This window comes from Vigna unguiculata, chromosome 4 (assembly GCF_037176805.1).
Source record: "Vigna unguiculata cultivar grain cowpea cultivar isolate G323 ecotype 2 chromosome 4, ASM3717680v1, whole genome shotgun sequence".
Lineage (NCBI taxonomy): Eukaryota > Viridiplantae > Streptophyta > Magnoliopsida > Fabales > Fabaceae > Vigna > Vigna unguiculata.
Genome location: NC_140795.1, coordinates 45221541 through 45242899, shown reverse-complemented (window position 1 = coordinate 45242899; position 21359 = coordinate 45221541). Strand labels below are relative to the sequence as shown.

The 21359-nt window shown below is 30.2% G+C and overlaps 1 protein-coding gene across 1 annotated transcript; it reads right to left on the bottom strand.

The window, feature by feature from the left end:
- Positions 1–1516: 1516 nt before the first annotated feature.
- On the bottom strand, positions 1517–3846 carry LOC114181975 (BAG family molecular chaperone regulator 3-like). The gene is made up of 4 exons (XM_028068695.2): positions 3000–3846; positions 2487–2743; positions 2253–2399; positions 1517–2152 (listed from the first exon to the last, which is right to left on the bottom strand). The coding sequence occupies exons 1-4, from the start codon at positions 3256–3258 to the stop codon at positions 1700–1702; spliced, it is 1116 nt and encodes a 371-aa protein (XP_027924496.1). The 5' UTR covers positions 3259–3846; the 3' UTR covers positions 1517–1699.
- Between the last annotated feature and the right edge of the window lie 17513 nt (positions 3847–21359).

Below are 21359 nucleotides of genomic sequence, written 5' to 3'. Positions count from 1 at the left end.
GTAAGTTTATAATTTAAAATTTTTAAATATCGGAATTTTATTGAACCGTGTTTCAATAGTTTGAATAATTAATTTATTTGTTTCTTCAATTATATACACTTTAATTTTCAAGTGATATCTTTATAATAATGTTTGATGAAATTGGTCATCACTTTAGTTACAGTACTATAAATAAATAAGTAGAATCAACTTTGATTGAACTACAATAAATAATAAATAAATTAGAAAAACAAAATATCCTTAACTGAATCAACCTACTTAATCCATAAATTTAATTACAAAATTTTAGACTTACCATAAAATAAGTTTAATTGTGGTAACTCATTTTTAAGTCAATTTATGGTGAGTCAATCTGTATAAACCAAGTCAATTCCCTTTGACAATAGTAAAGAATGATTTTAGAGACTTAATAAAAATATTAGTATTTATAAAACATTTATTCATTGCACTATTTGATTAACAATCATTAAATTTTTTTAATTTGGATGGCTGTTTCAACTCAACAATAGAGAAAATACATGAATGTAGAAGAAGCATTAGTAACATAACTACATGTTTAAAAAGTTGAGTGTTGTATTTTCTTTAAAAGATGAAGGTATAAATTAAACAGAGAAAATTTGCCCCCATGAAAAGTGAAGAAAGACCAATCTCAGAAAGCCAAGATTTGCGATGAAATGATTTTACTCAGTGACAAGTTTACGTAAAACCAAACCCGAATCCTAACTTGGTGGGAGAAAAAGTCTGATCCTATAATTACCATTAACACGAGCCTTGTACTTTGTTGTTTCAAGCCATAATACATAGTTATATGTGCAGTTATCATTCCCAGGGTGCATTACTTTCTCCCAAATCTGTGTATTACTTTCATAGTATATCATTAGCTACAAAAAAGTTGATGATTTTGTAGGCTTACTATGACAAATGTCAATGCCTCTTCTACGTAATCATTGCACGAATCATCATAATAACAAACTCTAAATTGCAGCAGCATCAAAAGGAAACTGAAACAGGCTTATTCTTCACTCCTCAATTCTCACACACCCTTTGCTTGGGGCCAAAGAAGGGAAATTTCTAAATCTGGAATACCCTTTGTGCTCAAATGGTATCATTAGCAAAACTTTCTGATTTCTTAATAGTAATTTACAATCCCCAGTTATCATTTCAACTTCTCCACTTTCAAAACACTTTTCATACTTGGCTTCTTATCATTGGTTGGATTAGTAAAACCCTTTAACATATGTGAGTCTTTTTGAAACTTGTGGCCCCCCCACAAAGATCCTGCTAAATAATTCTTATTATATCAGCAACCAAAGTTTCAAAGTTGCTTCACCAAGAAATACACCAGAACATAGACTCTCTCTGAAATGGGATTTTAGACTATCAAAATTAAGTTATGTGGTTGAATCCTAATGTTTACATTAACTACGCCACAAATGCTTATGATCATAGTATATATATATGTATATGTCAAAAATAGGCCCATACATTTGATAAATGAATTCAGTGGACACCAAAATCACAGAGAAATGTAACTTTTTTTTATGATAATCACTATGATGGCAACCCCATTTATTTGTGAAGATTATAGGGGGTTGGTAAACAAATCTAAATACAGAAAAGAATGTAAAACATATAACACTCTGAAGTGGAAGACAAACCCAAATCACATCCACACAAGTAAAAGCACGTGGTATGGTACTCAGTTGAAGAATTCCCAATTGAACTTTGGAGGACCTGAATTATGAGTCACTGAGGGGGGTTGTTGTGGTGGGGATGTGGACTGCACAGGGATTAATGGTGGGGCAGAATCAAACAACTCCCAGTTTGTGGTAACTACAACTTCTGAGGTCGAATTCCTTGAGGTTTGGTGGTGGTGTTGTTGTTGTTGTTGTTCCTGGTAAAGTGCTAGAGAATTCTCATTTGAGTTCCTAGGTTGTTCTTGTTGCTGCTCTTGAATTGGTGCTAAGGCTAACCTATTATGTCCATTTGAATGCTTTTGATGTTTCTCTGTAACAGCAGCTCCAAATCTCTGTCCATTTGAATGCTTCTGTTGTTGAGGCTGCACTGCAGCATGGTCTCCATTGCTGCTAGGCACAGAATTCTTAACCTTCAGCAGATCAAGAGTTTCAACATACTTTTGAACTCTTTTTACCTTCAAAAATGAAGCTTTTTTTAGAACCATGAGTGAAGGCAAATTGAGATATTGTGAATAACACAAATGAACATAATGCATCTAAGTCTCCTAACATTACCTGCATTTTCCTCTGCAATTTCACATCCCCATCAGCCATTATACCGTCCAATTTAAGCAATTGATTCATCAACAACTCAATCAGATTCAGAACATCTGTTTCCACAACTTTCCCACCTTTGCTAATGATTGACTCAAAGGCTGATACCTAACCAATTCCAATCACTCATAATCAAGTTTTTGCAAAATGAAGAGAAAAATTCATAGTAATATCAGTAGCAACCACAATACATACCCTCCCTGCGAGCCTATCTACTTCCAAGCTGATTTCTGAGATTGATTTTGCAGCTTTCTCCATCTTAGCATTCTTCCTTCTCTCTAACAACCTCTTCTCTTGACTAATAGGGTCTTCAACAAGCACTATCTTGGATTTATCCTTCACCCCAACCATGTCAAGAAAAGCCTTTGAATCCCTCTCCTTGTCTTTGTAAAACAGCTTTTGGTCTTCATGGTGTAACCCAGTTGATCCTGACAACATCTTCTTCAACTCCCCTGCAAACCCAGAAATTATAAAAACAACAATCACCAAAACCTAGAGATTGATAACTTTTGTATTATTCCTCAACCAGAACACGGAAATCTAACATAGTGAAAACTCTAATTTCTATGAAATAACAGGAACAACATTAAAGTTACCTAAAACTTGTGTCCAAGTTTTGTCTTACAAGAAAAAGGTAAAGAAACATAACTGGCAAACACAAACCATTAAAACTTGAGAAAAAACAAATTACAAAGTCAAGAGAGTTACCAAATGTAGCTTGAGAACTAATGTTGACTTCATGGTAAATTGAACCATACTTGACCCTAACTCTAATTGTGGGAACAAGAACTGGGTTCCGATCCGAATCAGCGGTTCTCATCTGAACCAGCATTCCACCAGGTCTCATCTCCCATTCCTTTGAACCAGGCTCAGATCTACAAGCAGCTGAACCTCCTGCATTCATGATGGAAGAAAGACCATTCGTCTTGTGATTGTTGCTACCACTACTGTTCCTCATCCTCATCATCTTCTCTCACTCTTCAACTTCACAACTACGCAACAAAAGGGTGTGTGCTTGTGAAAAGGCCAGAGAGGCTTAGATCTCTGAGGACTCAGATTCTCTACCACCCATGACAGAAACCACACTGACCCAATTCACCGAAAGCCTGCAAGAACATGTCTCAGAAATCTCTGACCCCAGCATTCCACAGCAAGAGAGAGAAAGACACGGGATAAAAAACACCAAAAGCTTTGAACTTGGATAGAGAGAGAGAAAAAAAAAAATTAAACTTGGACCAATCAATGGCTTGTGAGGAAGAACTACTCCAACCCCCTCAAAAGTTGAACCTGCCAAGGGTCAAGGCACAGATCTTTACACTAAAATGTGGCCGAGTTTCAGAATTTTACAGCATAATCTTGAATTAGAGAAAAAACAAAGAGCTTGAACAATCTGAAGCTGTGTTTTTTGGTTTTCTGAATGAAACCGAGGCGAAGAAAATTGAAGAGAGTGAGAATCTAGAAAGAATTTGCAGGGAAGAGGAACTATTTCTCCCTTGCTGTTGTGGAGAAATCAGAGGGAGAAGAAAGTGATGAAATGAAGACAGAAAAAAAATAATAATATAAAAACGAGTGGCCAGCTAACTATGCTGACACCCTGTGATATATACTATACATTTAATTAATTAATTATTTAATTGAACTAATTAAGTTTTTAATAATTGTCCTTAAAAATATCATATGATCAATTATGCTTTTGTTTCTTGTGCCCCATTAATAAGATTAGGCATTTCATCACCCACTGATCAAATTGTAATTATTTTTGTCCTTTCACTTTAGAGAGCATTTTGACTTTGGGCAAGTCTGAATTAATTTGTTTTAAAATAGTTGGTTTATTTTTTAAAAAGACTCTTAGCGCAATAATTATTTTGAAAATAATTGAAAACAAACATGAACTTCGTTTTAATCTTTAGTTCCCTTATGCTAATTAGTACATGTACCATGCACAAAAGGAAGAACTTAATCTACATATCACTCTGCATGATAAGCTAATTATTTTTATAGCAATTATCTTAAAATCATATTTGATATCATTTATATTGATACATAAATTTAAAACATTTATATCAATTAATAGATACCAACAATTAATTCACAGTAGCAAAAGTAAAAGATACTAACAATTAGTTCACAGTATGGATAATTTCTCTTCACTAACAATTTGTTTAATCCTCAATAATTTAGAAAATTAATAATAATTAAATCAATTAATATAAAAAGTTGAAAAAAAAAATGGTGGTTGGAAAGTAAGAGAAGAAGACAACAAAAGCCGGCAAAGCAATCTTAATTTCTTCATAAATGGTTAACAAAACCGACGGACGAAGAGAGAGTGTTAGAGTTTGAGTGCATTTTGGTTCAGCATAACGATGTTGTGTCCCTAGTTCTCTGAATGCCACGTGTACTTGTAGGGGTAGTTAGGGAATTTAGGGGTAGACCAATGATTGATGCTGTGCAGTGAAGAGTTATACCAAGTTGTTCAAACAGTGAATCTTTACCCGCCAAAGCTTCTCATTGGTCACTCGCACGTGCGATGTCTCTCCTTGCAAGCAATTTTAACCTAGGTGAAAGTGAAACTCAAATGAAACCATATAGGGTTTGATTACTTGGTTCTAGGTTTTTTTATGAGTACTTACACACGTGCTGATTCCTTCTTTTGTGCCTTTCTTTGTAACAATCTATAATTTAAGAATCAAAACTTCACTTTTCTTCTTCCAATTAAATAGTAAGTCATATCATAGTCCTACTTTTTTCATCTTTTAAAAAAAAAAAAATTATGCAAAACTAACCATTGACCCATTTGTAATAGTTGTGAACTAGTTTTGGATTTTTAATTTCATCATTAAATTTATATTTTTGTAAAAAATAATGATTGTATTTGTTGAAATTAACATAGAAATTTAAGTAATAATAATAATTTATTATTGTTATTACATGTGATCACCGACGCTTTATTTTGTTGCATTATATAATAGTTGAAAGTATCTAGATGGAAGTGGAAGAATTCAAAAATGGAGGCCAAGCACTTTGGTCCCTTTCGATTCAGGTAAAATTTCGTTTTTGATGCCATTTGCATGCCAATAACTTCATTTAATGGGAACATTAGGTTAACTTGTCTTTTCCTCTATTAATCAGACAATTACGATATCTGTCCTTTTTTCTATCACCATTTTATACTTTTTTTTCACATTTTCTGTAAACTAACCTACCACTTAATATAACTCTCTTTCTTCATACTTGCTTAATGCTATAATTCATTTTCGACTAACTACTTTTGTCGTTAACTCCAACACTTCATCTTCATCAATGCTCAATCTCATTCTCACCATTGCAATCTTATTTTCTTATATTTCGTTGGATTAAATATGTTTTTGTCCGTCAATTTTTAGTAAATTTTGGAATTAATCTATTTTTGAAACTGTATACCAATTTAATCTTTCAGTTTTATAAATGTATGGATTTAGTCATTTTTACCAAATTTTGTTAAATTTATTTGATATTTTAAACGCATTTTATAATAATATTTGAGTTAACATTAAAGCGAAAATGTGTCAAACAGTGTAAATAATTCAAATATTATCACGAAATGTGCTTGAAACGTCAGATAAACTTAACAAATTTTTATTAAAAAGACTAATTCACACATTTTTAAAGATGAATTACTAAATTGGTCAAAATTTTTGAGGAAGAACTAATTCCAAATTTCACTGAAATTTGAAAGATAAAAACATATTTAATCCTATTTTATTTTAATCTCTCCGAAAAAAAAAAGTTAAAAAAAGTATATTGTGAAGAAATTAAAACAATGCCATCGTTTTCTTACGAAAATATAGGGACTAGACATTATCAAATTATTATTTATAGGACTCGAAAAAATTTGGTGTTTAAAAGCGAAATTGAAATGACGGGACTTATCTGTAAAATAGACAAGCACCATGTTTAATTTTTGTTTCTTCATGTATATTCTCGTTTTCGTGTTATAATAAAAAAAAAGAAAATGTTTATTTGTCTTGAAGCATAAATAAAAATTGAGTAACCCTATTTAAGGTTTTGGAGCATGCACTTGGCAAATGTAGTACTACTGAAAGGTTTCTTGTATGGGAATATTGTTCCTTATAATTAAGAAAATTGAGTGCAATTATAATATCTCAAGTGCAAGAGTATTTTCAGGTACATGAATGATTTCATTTTAAAACAAACACTTGGAAATTTGTTAAGTTAATTGTTACTATCTTTATTTAAGTATATATTTTAACTGTGTGTGAAATTCAAATAAAGTAGTTAGTTTCTTAAATTATTTTATATTTATTGATTAGTTCTATGAATTATGTCAGTAATTTAGCTTATGAGTTCCAAATTTATAAAGTTATAAGATAGTTTTGCAATGCATTAGGGAAAAAACTTAGATGGAGAAGGAAGAAAAAGAAAGATGAAAGGAGATGAATGGATGCGGGACACGTGGCGTGCATCGGAGGCATGATCATGATACTAAAAGATAAGCAAAGTACATATTTTTCGAGCTATTGTCTCTCCTCAAATTCAAAGGGTGTCTCCCACATTTACGATCCACCGACAGTTTCGCACGTGCGAGGTTAGTGGCACGTGACAGAGTGCTGCTGGTTTACATGGTGGTTGTGGGTTACCCTAATTATGCAAATATCTCTTATATAATTAAACAAAGTATTATTTTAAAAAATACTTCACATTTTACATTTATATAATAATATTAAATAGTTTACTTCATTTATTTTTATTATTTTTATTGTTATTATAATAATAACAATTAGACTTGACTCTTCTTATAATTGAGTCAAGTCTAATTGAACTTCAATATTTATTTACCTTAGTATTAATGTTGTAAAATACTTTTATTTACCTTAGTATTAATGACGGCTAATATGATTTTTATGAAAATGGTTATTAGAAACCACAAATTTACTATATCTAATGAATTGGCTAAAGTAAAAAAAAAAATTGAAAAGGTTTTACTTTATTGTTACATCATCTATTTTTTTATTATATCATAAAATATAAATATTCATTTCTACAAAATTTCATTTTTTTTTATTTATAAATTTTTTAAAATGTATAAATTATATTAATACATATTCTAATAAAAAGTGTGTAATAAAGTGGTTAAGGAATAAAAAGAGAGAGATGTATTAATTTTAACTCATACAAGGTCTAATAAAAAAAAGAACTATGTACAACCAATCAAACATAAAATTAAAACAAATAAATATGTTTTTGTTTAATCATAGAGTGTATTTCTTTAAAAAATAAAATTTAAATCTTTGAATATATTTTATTTTTAAGTTTTATATAGTTAATTTGACAGGAGATTTTATAAGAAAAAGAATAGTGGAATTAAAGAGCGGTAAATATCGTTTTGCAAAGGGATGAACATCAGATAAATTTTGAATAAAGGGATGAAAAAATGAAATCGATATATTTGCAATATTTTAAAAAGTTAAAAAGATAAATCGAAAATATGATTTACAAAATAAAATATATTTTAATTACCTTTGTAGGTTGTTGTTATAGATTATATAATATGCAATTACACCGCAAAACAAAGATGTCGGTGTATTTCAATCAAAGTTATTCTCTAATAAGATATCCTAATTTTTATACTATTATATATTCATATATCATAATTAATGCATCTTTGATTACTAATAGAGATTAGATATATGTTCTTTTAAGCATCCATAGGAATTAGTTTTTAATAATAAATTGTTGTTTAGGGGATGGACAGTTGACAATGAGACATTTGATTGTTGACAAGATACCCACCAATTATAGGTAAGTAAAGACTTTATACATAAAATCTCATGAAAAGAATATAAAAAAGAAAAAAAAAACGATTTTTCTCATTATTATTCCTTTTAAAAAATGAAAATTTAACATTTGAAGATTATGGAAGATAGTTAATCAACTATAGAAAAAATATATTTACAAGTATACAAATGAGAGTAAGTCTCTTATGAGAGAATATCTAACCGGCTTTGCCAGATTTATCTTCTCACAATCTTACATTTTAAGGATCTGTCCCCTTTCTTCCAATTACATTTTTGTATTTATTTTCTCTTCTTTTAGATGTAATCTTATGAGAGAATATCTAACCGGCTTTGCCAGATTTATTTTCTCATAATCTTACATTTTAAGGATCTGTCCCCTTTCTTCCAATCTGTCCCCTTTCTTCCTGGTTCAGAGTTCTTGCCCAGCATAAGGGACTTAAAGACTCTTTTATAGAAAAACTTTGAAACCTGTAACTTGTTGAACCGGTTTTCAAGTGACCGGTTACCTAGAGTCTAAGTCATCTGGTGACGTGGTCTGTTATTTGAACGTTGTGTGTTTTTACCCTTTAGTCTATTACCCAGTCATGAGTAAAATTACTGTGTCACAGGTAAGAACACTTTACTGTCCTCTTTTGGAGACTACCGTGGAAATCATGTCTTCAGGATCTTCCTCAAGTATTTGGTCTGAGTCTTCATTATCAGAAGGGAAAGAAGATCCAGGAGTTCCTTGTCCGTGGCTTCCTGTTTCTTCATAAATTTCTCTATATATCCTTTCTTTTTCAAATCTTTTAACCAATATTGGACTGGCTTCTATAGGGAAAGGATGAAATTTGTTTCCCATAAACTTTTTCCAGTATATTTTGGTGTTTATGGTTTCTTTTAAAAGGATATATTCGGTATTATCCTTTCTGGAGAAATTCCAATTTGACCCTTCAACGTAAGCTTTCCAAAGTTGGTACTGGTATAGTTTTTCTTTGTTAAGTGATAAACCTTTCAAGAGACCGTGTTCTAGATGGACATGGGCCTCTGGATTTGATTCTGTGAATAGTTTTATGACATGTGTTGCCACACTATCAGGGGTTGTGGCGCTTTTTGGGGAAGAGGTGATTTGTAAACAGATATTGGTCATATATTCTGCCTATATTTCATTTACTACCGAGTTTATCTCCTAGGTTAGAGAGTTGAATTTTTCGGTGGTAGGTGGGATAAGAAGTGTTTGGAGACATCCTGCCTCTAATAATACTGAAGGACATATGACTATGTCTCTATATAGTTGATTTTTAAAGGTTTTTAAATCAATTTGAGCCTTTCTAAAAATGAATTTTATTTGGCATGTGCATTTTGTGGTTACTGTTTTGCAATAGTCCGAAGACTCTTGGCATGGTGTTTTTGTGTCCAAATAAGTCTGGGGTTTTACAAATAATTCATTGTAATTTTGTGTTTCTGCATGAACTTCAAACAAGAACTCTTGTATGACTTCGAATTTTGCAAGAAAAATGTTTGGGTTCATTTGTGGTGAGAAACTACAAGAGGCAGCATAGGTATGTGTTTGGGTTCTTGGTTCAAATGTCAACCCTGTTTTTATTTTTTCTTCATCAATAGTTCCTAGCTTTAAAGCCATTTGGGCTTCTTCTAAGGAATTAAAGCCTTTGTAAGTAGACCAAAATTGGTCTTGTTTTGCCTCAGAAAGGTCTTTGAAGGAAGTATAAACTCCTTTATTTGGCCCAGTAATTAGGGCATAATGTGTAAATCCTTTTCCAGAGGGAGAGGATGGTGAAGTTAACAGAACTCCTTTGTTATCTGCATTACAGAAATTGTATAGTGCGCTAATGATGTTTTGTTTCACCTTAGTGACTTGGTGTTCATTTTGAACTGTGTATTTTGGAATATTCCATATGTTATCAATTAAAACATTTAATTTGACATTTGTGTTGTCTCTACCAGGGAAATGGTAGGTATTTGTGAGTATTGGCAATTCTTGTTTGCCATACTTTGTGTATTGTTCCATCACAAAGGGGGACTTGACTGGTTTAGGACCTGAAAGTCCTTTCTTTGTGTTTTGTATAAATTCCATTTTGGAGTATCAGCTACAAATGCTCAGACATTTTATTGCTTAACCCATTTACTTTTATAGGTTCTGATATTACTGAAGAGCTATCTTCTTTGCCTAAATGCAGGCTATCAAGAAAATTATTTATGATATCGTCTGTTTCATCGTAAATTTTTTCAATATTTTTGTTTGTAGAGGGATTCAAATCTCGTTACAAACTAGTTTTGTATTATTTATTATTAAACCATTATGCATCACTATTAATGTTTATAAAAGGCAACTCAAGAGTTTCAAACTTATTATGATACAAAATTGTCTATTAATTGGCTGTAATTCATTTCATTTAATATTTATCTTTTAATGGATAATAAGGACAATATATTTAATCTGTGTAAATTTTTATTATTTTTAGTTTTGGCTCTTAAGAAATTCTTTTTGTTTAAAATTATTAATTCTAAAATTGTTAATATTATTCTATAAGTTATATTTACATTTGGAAAATAATTTATTATTTTCATATAATTAAGAATGTCAATCGGTTTATCATTTTCCAATCTTATCATTTCCTTTAAGATGTTTAGTTTTGCAGATAAATCAAATCCATTAAGATTCAATAAATTATCATGTTCAAAGATTTTTCAAGATTAAGCATTTTTCAAGTGCCTAAAATATAAGTGGTTTTAATAAGGTCCTTTTCTATTAATAAATCTCTCAAATTTATGTCAATATTATTTCATTGGCTTGAATCATATGTATTTTCATCAAGAGTAGAATCATCATTTACTCTCTCAATCGCCTCCTCCCTATCATGAGTTTGAGACTAACTACTTCTCTTTCTCGTTATTTTTACCTACATCTATATTAGTATTATTATCTTGTTCATTCAAAGAACACCCACATATTTTCTAATTTATATTCTTATCTATTTTTATAAATGTATCCATAGCTTTTGTTTATGATACAATTAAAGTCTGAACTTTTATCTTCTAGAGTTTTGAATATTCATATTTTTTTTAGTTGACATATCTATATATTTATATATGAAATAAAAAATCATATATACAACACTACTAAATATAAGTATACAAAAAAAATGAGTTAAAACAATCAAATTTGATTTTAGTTGTCAAGAAAATAAACTCGGTGATGGACTTGTAGTACATGTATACTTAAGATTAATCATTAATAAAACAATTAAAAAAATTATTTTAAAGATCAATTTGATCGAGATTTAGGGTAGAAGCTTATTAAAACATATATATATATATATATATATATATATATATATATATATATATATATATATATATATATATATATATATAACTTATTTATGTAATGAGAAACTATCATAATATTAGATTTAAAATTAATAAATTAAGACCTTTTTAATAGAAAAGACAATTATAATTTGATAAAGGACATTTAATAAGTATTTGCAAAAGACAAATGAAGTAAATAACAATACAAGTTTTAATTTTTGGCTTTTAGCTTTTTATCTTATATGATGCACCGTTGCATTAAAAAGAAATAAATGTCAACTATCTTTTTCTACCACTAGAAATATAAACAGTGAGACTCATGCACAACATATCAGGGATAAGAATAAATTAATGGATATTTACTAATGATTAAACTATCAAAGAAATGTTCAAGAAGAAAATAAGAAATTAAGGAGTCGAATAAGTACATCAGAAGTCACCGATAGATAAAAGAAGAAGATAGAAATCAAAATTGATAGTAAGATAATAGAGGTACATATCATTCTCTCTTTTTTTTTTTCTAAATTGTTAGTTCATTAAATACCAATATTAGTATGAATAAAAATTAATTGTTACTCATAATATTTTAATTAAATTTTATTCTCAAACATAATTTTACAATTAATTTAATAGAAATACATTAAAACTTAAAAAAATTTGAGACTTTCTTGTTTAGGAGACCTAAAACAAGGGTTTTACTTGTTTAGGCTTTAAACCGACCATATCATGTTCAAAATGTATATATTTCAACATGAGATCATCGACTAACTAGAAGTAAGATGTATTTACCATATAGTTACAAACTTGTTAAGTTAAATTTAAAATTCTATTCTTAAAAGTATTAAAATATTTTTAGATTAAATAAAAGTTAAAAAGGAATTTATAAGTTCATAAAAGAGTATAGATCAAAGTAGAAGTTGTAAAACAAAATAAAAGTTTATTTTGCATTTTGAATATTTCAAAAGAATAAATCTGATATTGTTCACTTGTTTGTTTTTAAAGGATTTATACATGAAGTTTTCTTCGTATATTTTTTGTAACGTCCCATTTAATTATTAAGCGAAATTAAAGGAAACGTCACACAATAATAGTACTGTAGCGTAGTCTTGGGGTCCTTAACACAACCCCTACAGTCTGGGCACACTACGATGTCGACGGAAACCATATACAAGTCTAACAAAAGAGAGTATAGTAAATGCATAAAACGATACATGGGCCATAGCCCTAAAGAAATCATGAAGAAAAACTCCAGCCCAGATGGCTAAGCATCGGAATCACCATGCCCTTGTTGACCACGAGAACCTCGCCCATCTGCTCTCATCAATCAAATTGATGATCATCGCAAGAAAGAACAGCCACATACAATACAACCATGCAACAAAATGGGTAAGCTAGAGCCGGCAACATATTCATCATACAGTCAAATATATTTTCATCATCCCATATCCATATAACAACCAAGCATGTTATGACTTTTCATTCAATACACTACGACTCGACTTGACTCATCCGGATACGTATAACTTAGTCGGATTCAGCGAATGTTTGCACTTGTGGTGGATACCTCTGCTCACCCCCGAGCTGCTCACCCCCGAGCTATGTGTTACAAGTGTTACAATGGATCAATTTTCCCTCACCACAAGGTTAGCCCTTAATGAATTTCAGGCCTCCTGCTACTCTCACCACAGGAGTCAGTCCGCTCTAGGTGAGACTAACTGACTCCTCAGAGTGTCAGGATGCAACCTTACCTTGAATCATTACCTAGTTATACAGATGGGGCACTACCATGAACACCCACTACCAGGGGCCATGAAATTACGTCCCGACCACTGAAGCGCGACCCTGAAACTCTCACCTAGAGACCCCCAAGGAATTATGCACTGACACAGACAAAATACGATCATACAATCAAATAATATTCACCATGCAAAGATACCCTCATTAGATCAACCTTTAAAGTCGTTACCTTTCAATTTCCAGATCCAACCCATTCCAACTTATCATAATCCATCCATGCTCATAGGATTTCAATTCATCACAATTTCATGCCACTTTAAAAATGACCCACTCACTTAGTTCACATGCCAACTTTCATACTAAACCCATCATTTACAATTCATGAATCATGCTACGTATACCTCATACTCCATTATATACATATCACTCATCATATATTCATACCCAACCAAAGAGATCATCCAGAAATAAACAAACATCCAATCACATCACTATCTCACCCAGCACCTCGCTCAGGCTGAGGGGTCTCGCTCAGGCGAGTCCCCCCTTCCGCCTAGGCAAGGACACAAAACAGGAACAGGAACAACGTGGGATCTCGCTTAGGCGAGACCCCTCTCGCCTGGGCGAGTTGTCTGCTCGCTCAAAATTAAAGAGTTGGCCGCCTGGGCGACCTTGGGCGAAAAAGGCTTGGGTGACCCTCCGCCAGACTCGCTTAGGCGAGTCCGACTCGCCTGGGTGAGATTACCAGGTCTCGCCCTGGATTCACCTGCAACAGATACAATTTTTCCAAACCCTTCAATCATACAAGGTATCTCACGCACCACAAATAGCGATTTATCTATACAAACATCCAACATGCTCAAACAGATCAAAGACAACCCAAAAACAGATTAAGGACAACTCAAACACGAACCCTAACTTCCCGTACCTAGAAAGGGTTTACGCGAGGCTTTGACACTGGACCACAAAGCACAGCAGCTCGAGAGATGGACTGGAAAAATGGAGCAGAAGACAAAACTGAGGTTGAGCGGACTTGTTCGAGATGAAGAAGCGAACCCTAGCAGAACTCTTTTGGCAGCGGAGGGAAACGACTACGTTTCTGTGAAAGAGTGCAAGTAAGTGGGTTAGGGCGAATTAGGGTTGGGTTTTATCACTTGGGCCACCCTAGGCCCATTTACAAGGACAAACCCTTTACTTTAGGGCAGAAAGCATTAAGCTAATTCTAATGGCCTTACATTTTTTAAGTGGGTAATTTAAATGATGGGTCTAGGATATTATGCAGCTTTATGATAAACTTTGAAATAATCCGAAAATGAATCACTAATCAATTATAATAACTTTGAAACTAGTAAGTGTATTTTCAATTTAATGATAATCAGGAATGTTTAATTATTGTACATAGCTTTTCCAATGACAAACGTGGTTTTTCTCTTTGGCACCGTTAGAAAGAAGGGAAAAATGTTTTGATTAATTGATATTTTGTGTTCTTGATTTAACAACGAGTGCGTACATTTTAAATAATTTCATGAAATTATTATTTTTAAATAATCTAGACAAAACATTATCTAAAACTGCTTCAAAATTAAGTGTCTAAACATTAAACTATTTTTATCATTGTCATATTCAGAAACACTTATTATACATATAATAATTCATAATACATGATATTTATTGTTCAATTAATCTAGACATATATTTCAATTTTTGTTAGTTGGCTACTAGCCTTAGCATTGAATTCCATGTCTAAAGATTGCGATAATTTTTAATGTATGTACTCTTACGCAATGCACCATTATATATTACATTTTATATTTAAATTATACGAGTCATTATTCTTATAAAAATTGCCATAGGGATCATTTTTATTATACAATAATGTGATGTTTACAATAGAAAGTACTATTAAGAATATCAATAATATGAGAATCAATCTATATAAAAAGATCATTTATTTCAAATTTGTAAAAATTTAAGTTTATGAGTCTTTTTATTAATTAATACAAGAAATCAGGATATCACAATAAGTTAAAGACTGCATTTAAGTTAAAATTTTAAAGTAATAAATTTATGACTACTTCTACTTAGTATATGGCTCATCTTATTATTTTTTATTTAAAGTAGGACTTTCAATTTACTTGAAATTATTAATAATATCCTTCTCAAGTGTGTGACTCCAAGCTAGACACATTTCTCTCAAGTAAAAGCATTATTTTAATATAAAAGTATTAAAATTGTTGGACATGGAAATAATATGCCTTGAAAAGTTTACATTGTTTAAGATATGTCAGAGAGTGAGTGTTAGTAACTATATAATATGTTCTAAGTTCATGATGTTTATTGTCCCAAGTCAAAAACACTTTGAGATAATGTTTGACTTTTCTTATACTCTTATAATAGAATGTTGTGAGTTGTAGTTAAATTTTCATTCCAGAGAGTGTGAATGTACTTGTGATCAAATGGTTGAGAATAATTTATGAGTATTATAAAAATTTGCACATATATAATGATTATTCTTTGGTGGTCTTTGGACAACAACCGTGATTTTTCTTTTTCGCATATGGAGTTTTCATGTTATATTTTTGTGTTTTTTGTTTATATTTCATTTATATGTTAATGTAGTGTTTCTTGGAGGTAAAAATGATAATATTCTTAATTGATTATGTGTTTTTTCCAACAAATGGTATCAAGAGAACTCTGATTTTGTAGGATTTTTTCTTGGGATACTTTGTGATTGTAGTTTAGTCTGATTTTTCACAAAATAAAAGATATTAATATATATATATATATATATATATATATATATATATATATATATATTCCTTTTTTTTATCTTTGCCTACTTCTAACTTATTTGAAATTCGTAACATAAATCATGAACACAAAATATCATATAAATATTAAGTTTTAAACCATAAAAGTCTTGGTGATTAATTGATTTGATATTACTCGTCCTAATGCATATCTAGTATCATATTTATTATTATAAAGATATATAATATGTTTTAACATTTGAAGGACTGTTTGAAAACATTTTTAAAAGAAAAGAAGAAAAGATATACAGATGAATCCTAACGCTTGAACTGTTTTTTGCTTTTTATATTATTATTGTTCACATATTTGTAAATATTATATACTCTATTTTACCTCTATAGCGTACCAAAAAAATTATATTATGAAACAAAATCCATACATTGACCCTACTCATATATGGTCAGTTATTGTATCACTCTCCGTGAGTTTCCTCTAGTCGTTGCTATATTATTTTAAGGAGAACATATTGCAACAAGTCAAATTAAATTATTACATCATGACCTATAATTAAATTCATTTCTAATTATTGGAAGATTTTAGTTTACTATTAATATAATAAACGTATAAGAAGATAATATTCTCTAACATTTTTTTCAAAGAATCCCCTCTCCTATTAATTATTAATTGGAGTTTTAGTTAGACTTATTAATTTATAGAAATGAGATTTACCTAATAGAGAATAACGTATATTTAGTGAAATTTAATTAAATTTCATACAGGAAAGTTTGTATATAAAAAACTATTAGATAAAAAATACGTTATTAATATTCTCATAAAAAAAACTGTAGTTATGTTATGTTTAAAGTTATATAATATATATCGTATGTTATTGGCATAATATAATTAGTTTTTAAGTTAATTAAATGGTTTATTTTTACAATTTAATTAAGTTATCGTAATTACATGGTTAGAGTTGGGATAAAAATGAGATGATATGAGTGCATGTTTGACTATTTTTCAAATTAAAAATCATCTTCATACACATTTTCTTTTTTACGATATTTCAAGAAAGAAATTATAATTGTATTAATATCAAACAAGATGTCAAATTTAAGTAGATTTTCGATCTAAAATATTAGATATTACTCATATTCGTATTTATAACCAATTAATAGGATAATTTTTTTATAAAAATTGGAATAGTTTCAAACAGTACATGTGCAAATGACTTTATTTGTCATTCTTAAGTTAGAAAAGTTAAAAATAAAATAAAAGACTAGTTCAATAAATCTAATTTATAAGTTATTCAATTTTAAGAGAAACACAGACTTTTCTTCTTTCAATTAAAATATTATTTTAAATATCATATATATAGAGAGATAGTTATTTCAACTTTTATATGAAATATATATTATCTAATGATGTTATTTTTGTTTAAAAAAAAGACATAACACATCAATATCCAGATATTTAATTAATAAGTAAATGTATACAAATTAAGAATATAGTATGTAGGAAAAAAACTTAGATAGTAAAATTTATAAAATGATGATAGTTGGGGTAAGAAAATTTATAATGAAGAAAAAAAAAAACTATTATGTAACACACTCATGGAAATGGATCTTATATGAAAGATAATGAATGTGCTTATATAGTTAGTTCCATGTGGAAGAAATGGAGTCATATGCACACACAAAGGTACGTAGTAGGGTAAAGAATGAAGATTAGAGAAGAGTAAAGAGAAATAGAGAACCTGGTTGATGGGACATGGAGAATACTGATAAAGATGATAATAACACATGTTAGGTAGAACTAGAATGTTTGTACAGGTTTTCTGATAGCGTATGGTTAGTGTTGTTGAAGCCACATGCATGTGTAAGCATGTGAAGTGGGGTGTGGAGTGTGGTCAAAGTGTGAACCAGAAACAAGTCTTGTGATTTAAGGGAATTACAACAATCCTCTGCACAATGTATTATTTTGTTGTTGCATGTTCATGTTCTTGTTGTTGTTGGAAGGTATTCATGTTGTTGTTGTGGCTTGTTTTCTGGTTCTTTATCAGAAAACAGTTGCAAAACATAGAAACCTATGCACTCACTTTCAGAACTATGTAATATCAGTGTCCGAGGCAGCGTCACGGACATGTCTAGATCTTCAGTGTGATTTTGTCCATTCTTTTCTCCCTTAATTGTGAATGATTATTGGTTGGGATGTGTGAGTAACAGTTCATTCATTGTCTATATCGTTGGTTAGAACACATATCACATGCAAAAACTTTGTTTATTAATATGTATCGGTTTTCTCCTTTGCTTAATTACAATGGAAAATGGTAGGGAAAGGTTTCGTTTTATTCTCAACTACAACATGCTTCCACAACAATGTCTGTTTATTTGGTGAGGATATATATATAAGACTAGGGTTTTACAAATAGGGTTTGCATCGCAAGGTTTGAATTTTAAAAAAAAAAAAAAAACTAATCATTTTATAACTATAGATGGTTCAATTTGACCTTTTTTTTTCAAGATGATTTGATTTTTTTTTAACAAATTTAGTTTGATTTTCTTTTTCCTACCTATATGATTTAGTTTTTTTTTTTTTGTTCTATAAAGCTACTTATTTAAATTCTTTTATCAATCCATTCGTTTAAAGGGAAACGGCAAAGTAAAAAGTGTTGGATACAAGAAAACGATTAGAAAGAAAATATTTTCCTTGATACATATAAAAAAAATTACAAACTAATCAACTTTTCATTGAATTTTTACCTTTAATTCAAACCTGAAGAAAATAATAAAATTCTTTTGAAAAATAGTATTTTTCAAAATTACTCGTATTTATGAGTGATCAGAATGGAGGGGAAGGAAGAAAAAGGATGTGATTGTATTGTTGGGTATCAGAGTACTAGCACACGTACTCACAACTAAAATAAAAGATGAAAATAAAGGAACAAAAATAGATAATATGCAATGAATATAATTTATTCAAAGAAAAAAAAAATTACATACCATTCTCTAATCCAAATGAGAAAACAATGACAACTCCTCTCTTGGAAATAGGAAAAACTAATACAAGGAAAACCTTATTGGAGAAACTAACCTTCCCTCTTAGAGGAGAAATATTCCCTCGTAATTCTTCTCTCAATCAAAATAAAGTAAAAAGGAATAAGATGGGACTTCTTTTCTCACATGTATTTGGTACGCCTAATAAGTCCCACATTGTTTATGAATCGAGATCAAACGCACTTTAAATAATTCTTCCTCTTTTCCATTCTTTCATATGTCTTTTAAGGACAAAATCGTGACGAAATTTCATGCTTTAAAGCAAACAATACCTTAAGAACTAGTTTTTAATTAATTAATTTATTATTTTTAAAAATAAAATTATTTTCATGATACTTTCGATTCAAATGAACAAATACATTTTTAATTTGCTTCATCATCCTTTTCTTTTCATCCATTCCATATTATATTTTTATTTTCTTCCCTTAAAAGGCAAGAAGGTTTCAAGTCAAATTATTTTCATAAAGTGATTTGTTTTAGCTTTTTTAAAAGAACATAGTTCAAGTTTTACAGTTCAATGGGATTCAATTCAGTTTCTTTACACTTTTTTATTGATAAAAAATGAGTCTATCAACTTACAAATTTTTTTAAGTAATAATTTCTAGGTGTGTTTATTGCAACTACTTTAAAGATTGGGACCGGTGCTAATACACTTCACCTTAAATTTCACACACACAAAATAATCCGTTGAAAATATGAACTTTCCTTGTAATTATTGGGATCGAAATTAAGCTACATTTGACAAAAAATAATCTTATAACGAAAGATTAGTGTTACATATATTTTGGAAAGACAACTTTTTGTGTTGATGAGTGAATGATTATTTGTTCTAAGCATAATTAAGTAAGGATACACGTCGGTTCAAAGTGTCAAATAAAAGCATTGTAAAGGTAAAGATATGGTAGGGTGTCTCTGTACTTGCAAGTAGTACTGTCACATTTGAAAACAAGAATCTAACAACTTTAGTTAACGAAATTAGAAGACATAAAGAAAACAAAACAAGAAAATATATCACCGAACATAACATTATTTAACACAACAATAATCGCATAATAAGAAAGAAACAGAGTACATAGACAATTTTTCATCTTTCTCTGTCGTACGTAGGAAAAATTTAGGTTAAATAAAAGAGGTGTCGGTGGAGAAAAGTCCAAAAAAAAAAAGAAAATTTTCTCTTTAGCAAAGAAAAAGAGATGTTTGGTTATAGGGTGGAGAATTCCTTTGTTTGTGATGCAGAAATTAATGTGTGTTATTTGCAGACATTGAAAAGTGTGGAGGTCCAAGTGGGCAGTTTTGAGAGGGTTGAATTGAATGATGGTGAGTTACAATGACGTTTGTAATATAAACTTGGAAAGTTTGAACTTTTGGCCAGAAATGGTTGTTAATTGCTATGTATAACCAAAACCCAGCTGCTATGAAAAGGATAGAACACCATGCAATTGCAATTGCAAGGTTCAGATGCTTCCCATACACCCAATGCCATTATCCCTACGCAATTGCCATCATCTTATTATTATTTTTTAAGTCAAACAACCATTTTTCCAAATATTCAATTATTTTTCTCAAAATAAATTCACACTTTTTTTAATAAAATGTATTCTAATCACCGATTTATCGTGTATAAATGGATGCAAACCTCATCTTATGATTAATAAGTCAATTTTATGGGATTAAGTTACACTTAAATTTAGTTATTATAATGGTATTAAAATATGGGTTAAATATGTTTTTGGTCCCTCAAGTTTAAGTGAATTTTGAAATTAGTCTCTTTTTGAAATTTTATTCAATTTAGTCATTCATCTTTAGAAATGCGTGGTTTTAGTCCTTCTTACCAAATTTTGTTAAGTTTATTTGACATTTAAAATGTATTTTATGATAATATTTGAGTTAATAGTAAAGCGAAAATATGTCATACGGTGTAAAAAATTCAAAAACTATTATGAAATGCACTTGAAACGTCAGATAAATTAACAAAATTTGGTTAAAATAACTAAATTCATGCATTTTTAAAGATGAAGGACTAAATTGATCAAAAGTTTTGAAGAATGACTAATTCCAATTTCACTGAAACTTAATGGACCCAAAACATATTTAATCATCACTAGTGCAAATTCGCGTTTAGACAGCGCCTTATATGCCTCAGTTCTCTCACAAACGAGGTAGATAGAGACGCGGTGGCATTTTTGTGATTTAAAACAACTTTTATGCCTCAGTTACCAAACAACCGAGACCTATGAGCGTTTATGCCTCGATTATATTTCCAACCGAGGCAGTAATGGTGTGAAAAATTCAAACATTCCCGCTTTTTTAAAATTCAAAAATAATGAGGCAATTTTATGCCTCGGGTCCCAATGAACCGAGGCATATAAGTGTTACTGCAGCGGGCCTTTTCACCCGAGGCCTATAATTGGCAGAATTTA

What these genes read in the sequence shown, in the direction of transcription:
- LOC114181975 (XM_028068695.2), bottom strand. Translation starts at nt 3,258, where the DNA reads ATGATGAGGATGAGGAACAGTAGTGGTAGCAACAATCACAAGACGAAT. An exon ending in TAGATAGGCTCGCAGGGAGG is followed by an intron (nt 2,400 to 2,486) that starts GTATGTATTGTG and finishes GGAATTGGTTAG; the next exon opens with GTATCAGCCTTTGAGTCAAT. An exon ending in AATTGCAGAGGAAAATGCAG is followed by an intron (nt 2,153 to 2,252) that starts GTAATGTTAGGA and finishes TCATTTTTGAAG; the next exon opens with GTAAAAAGAGTTCAAAAGTA.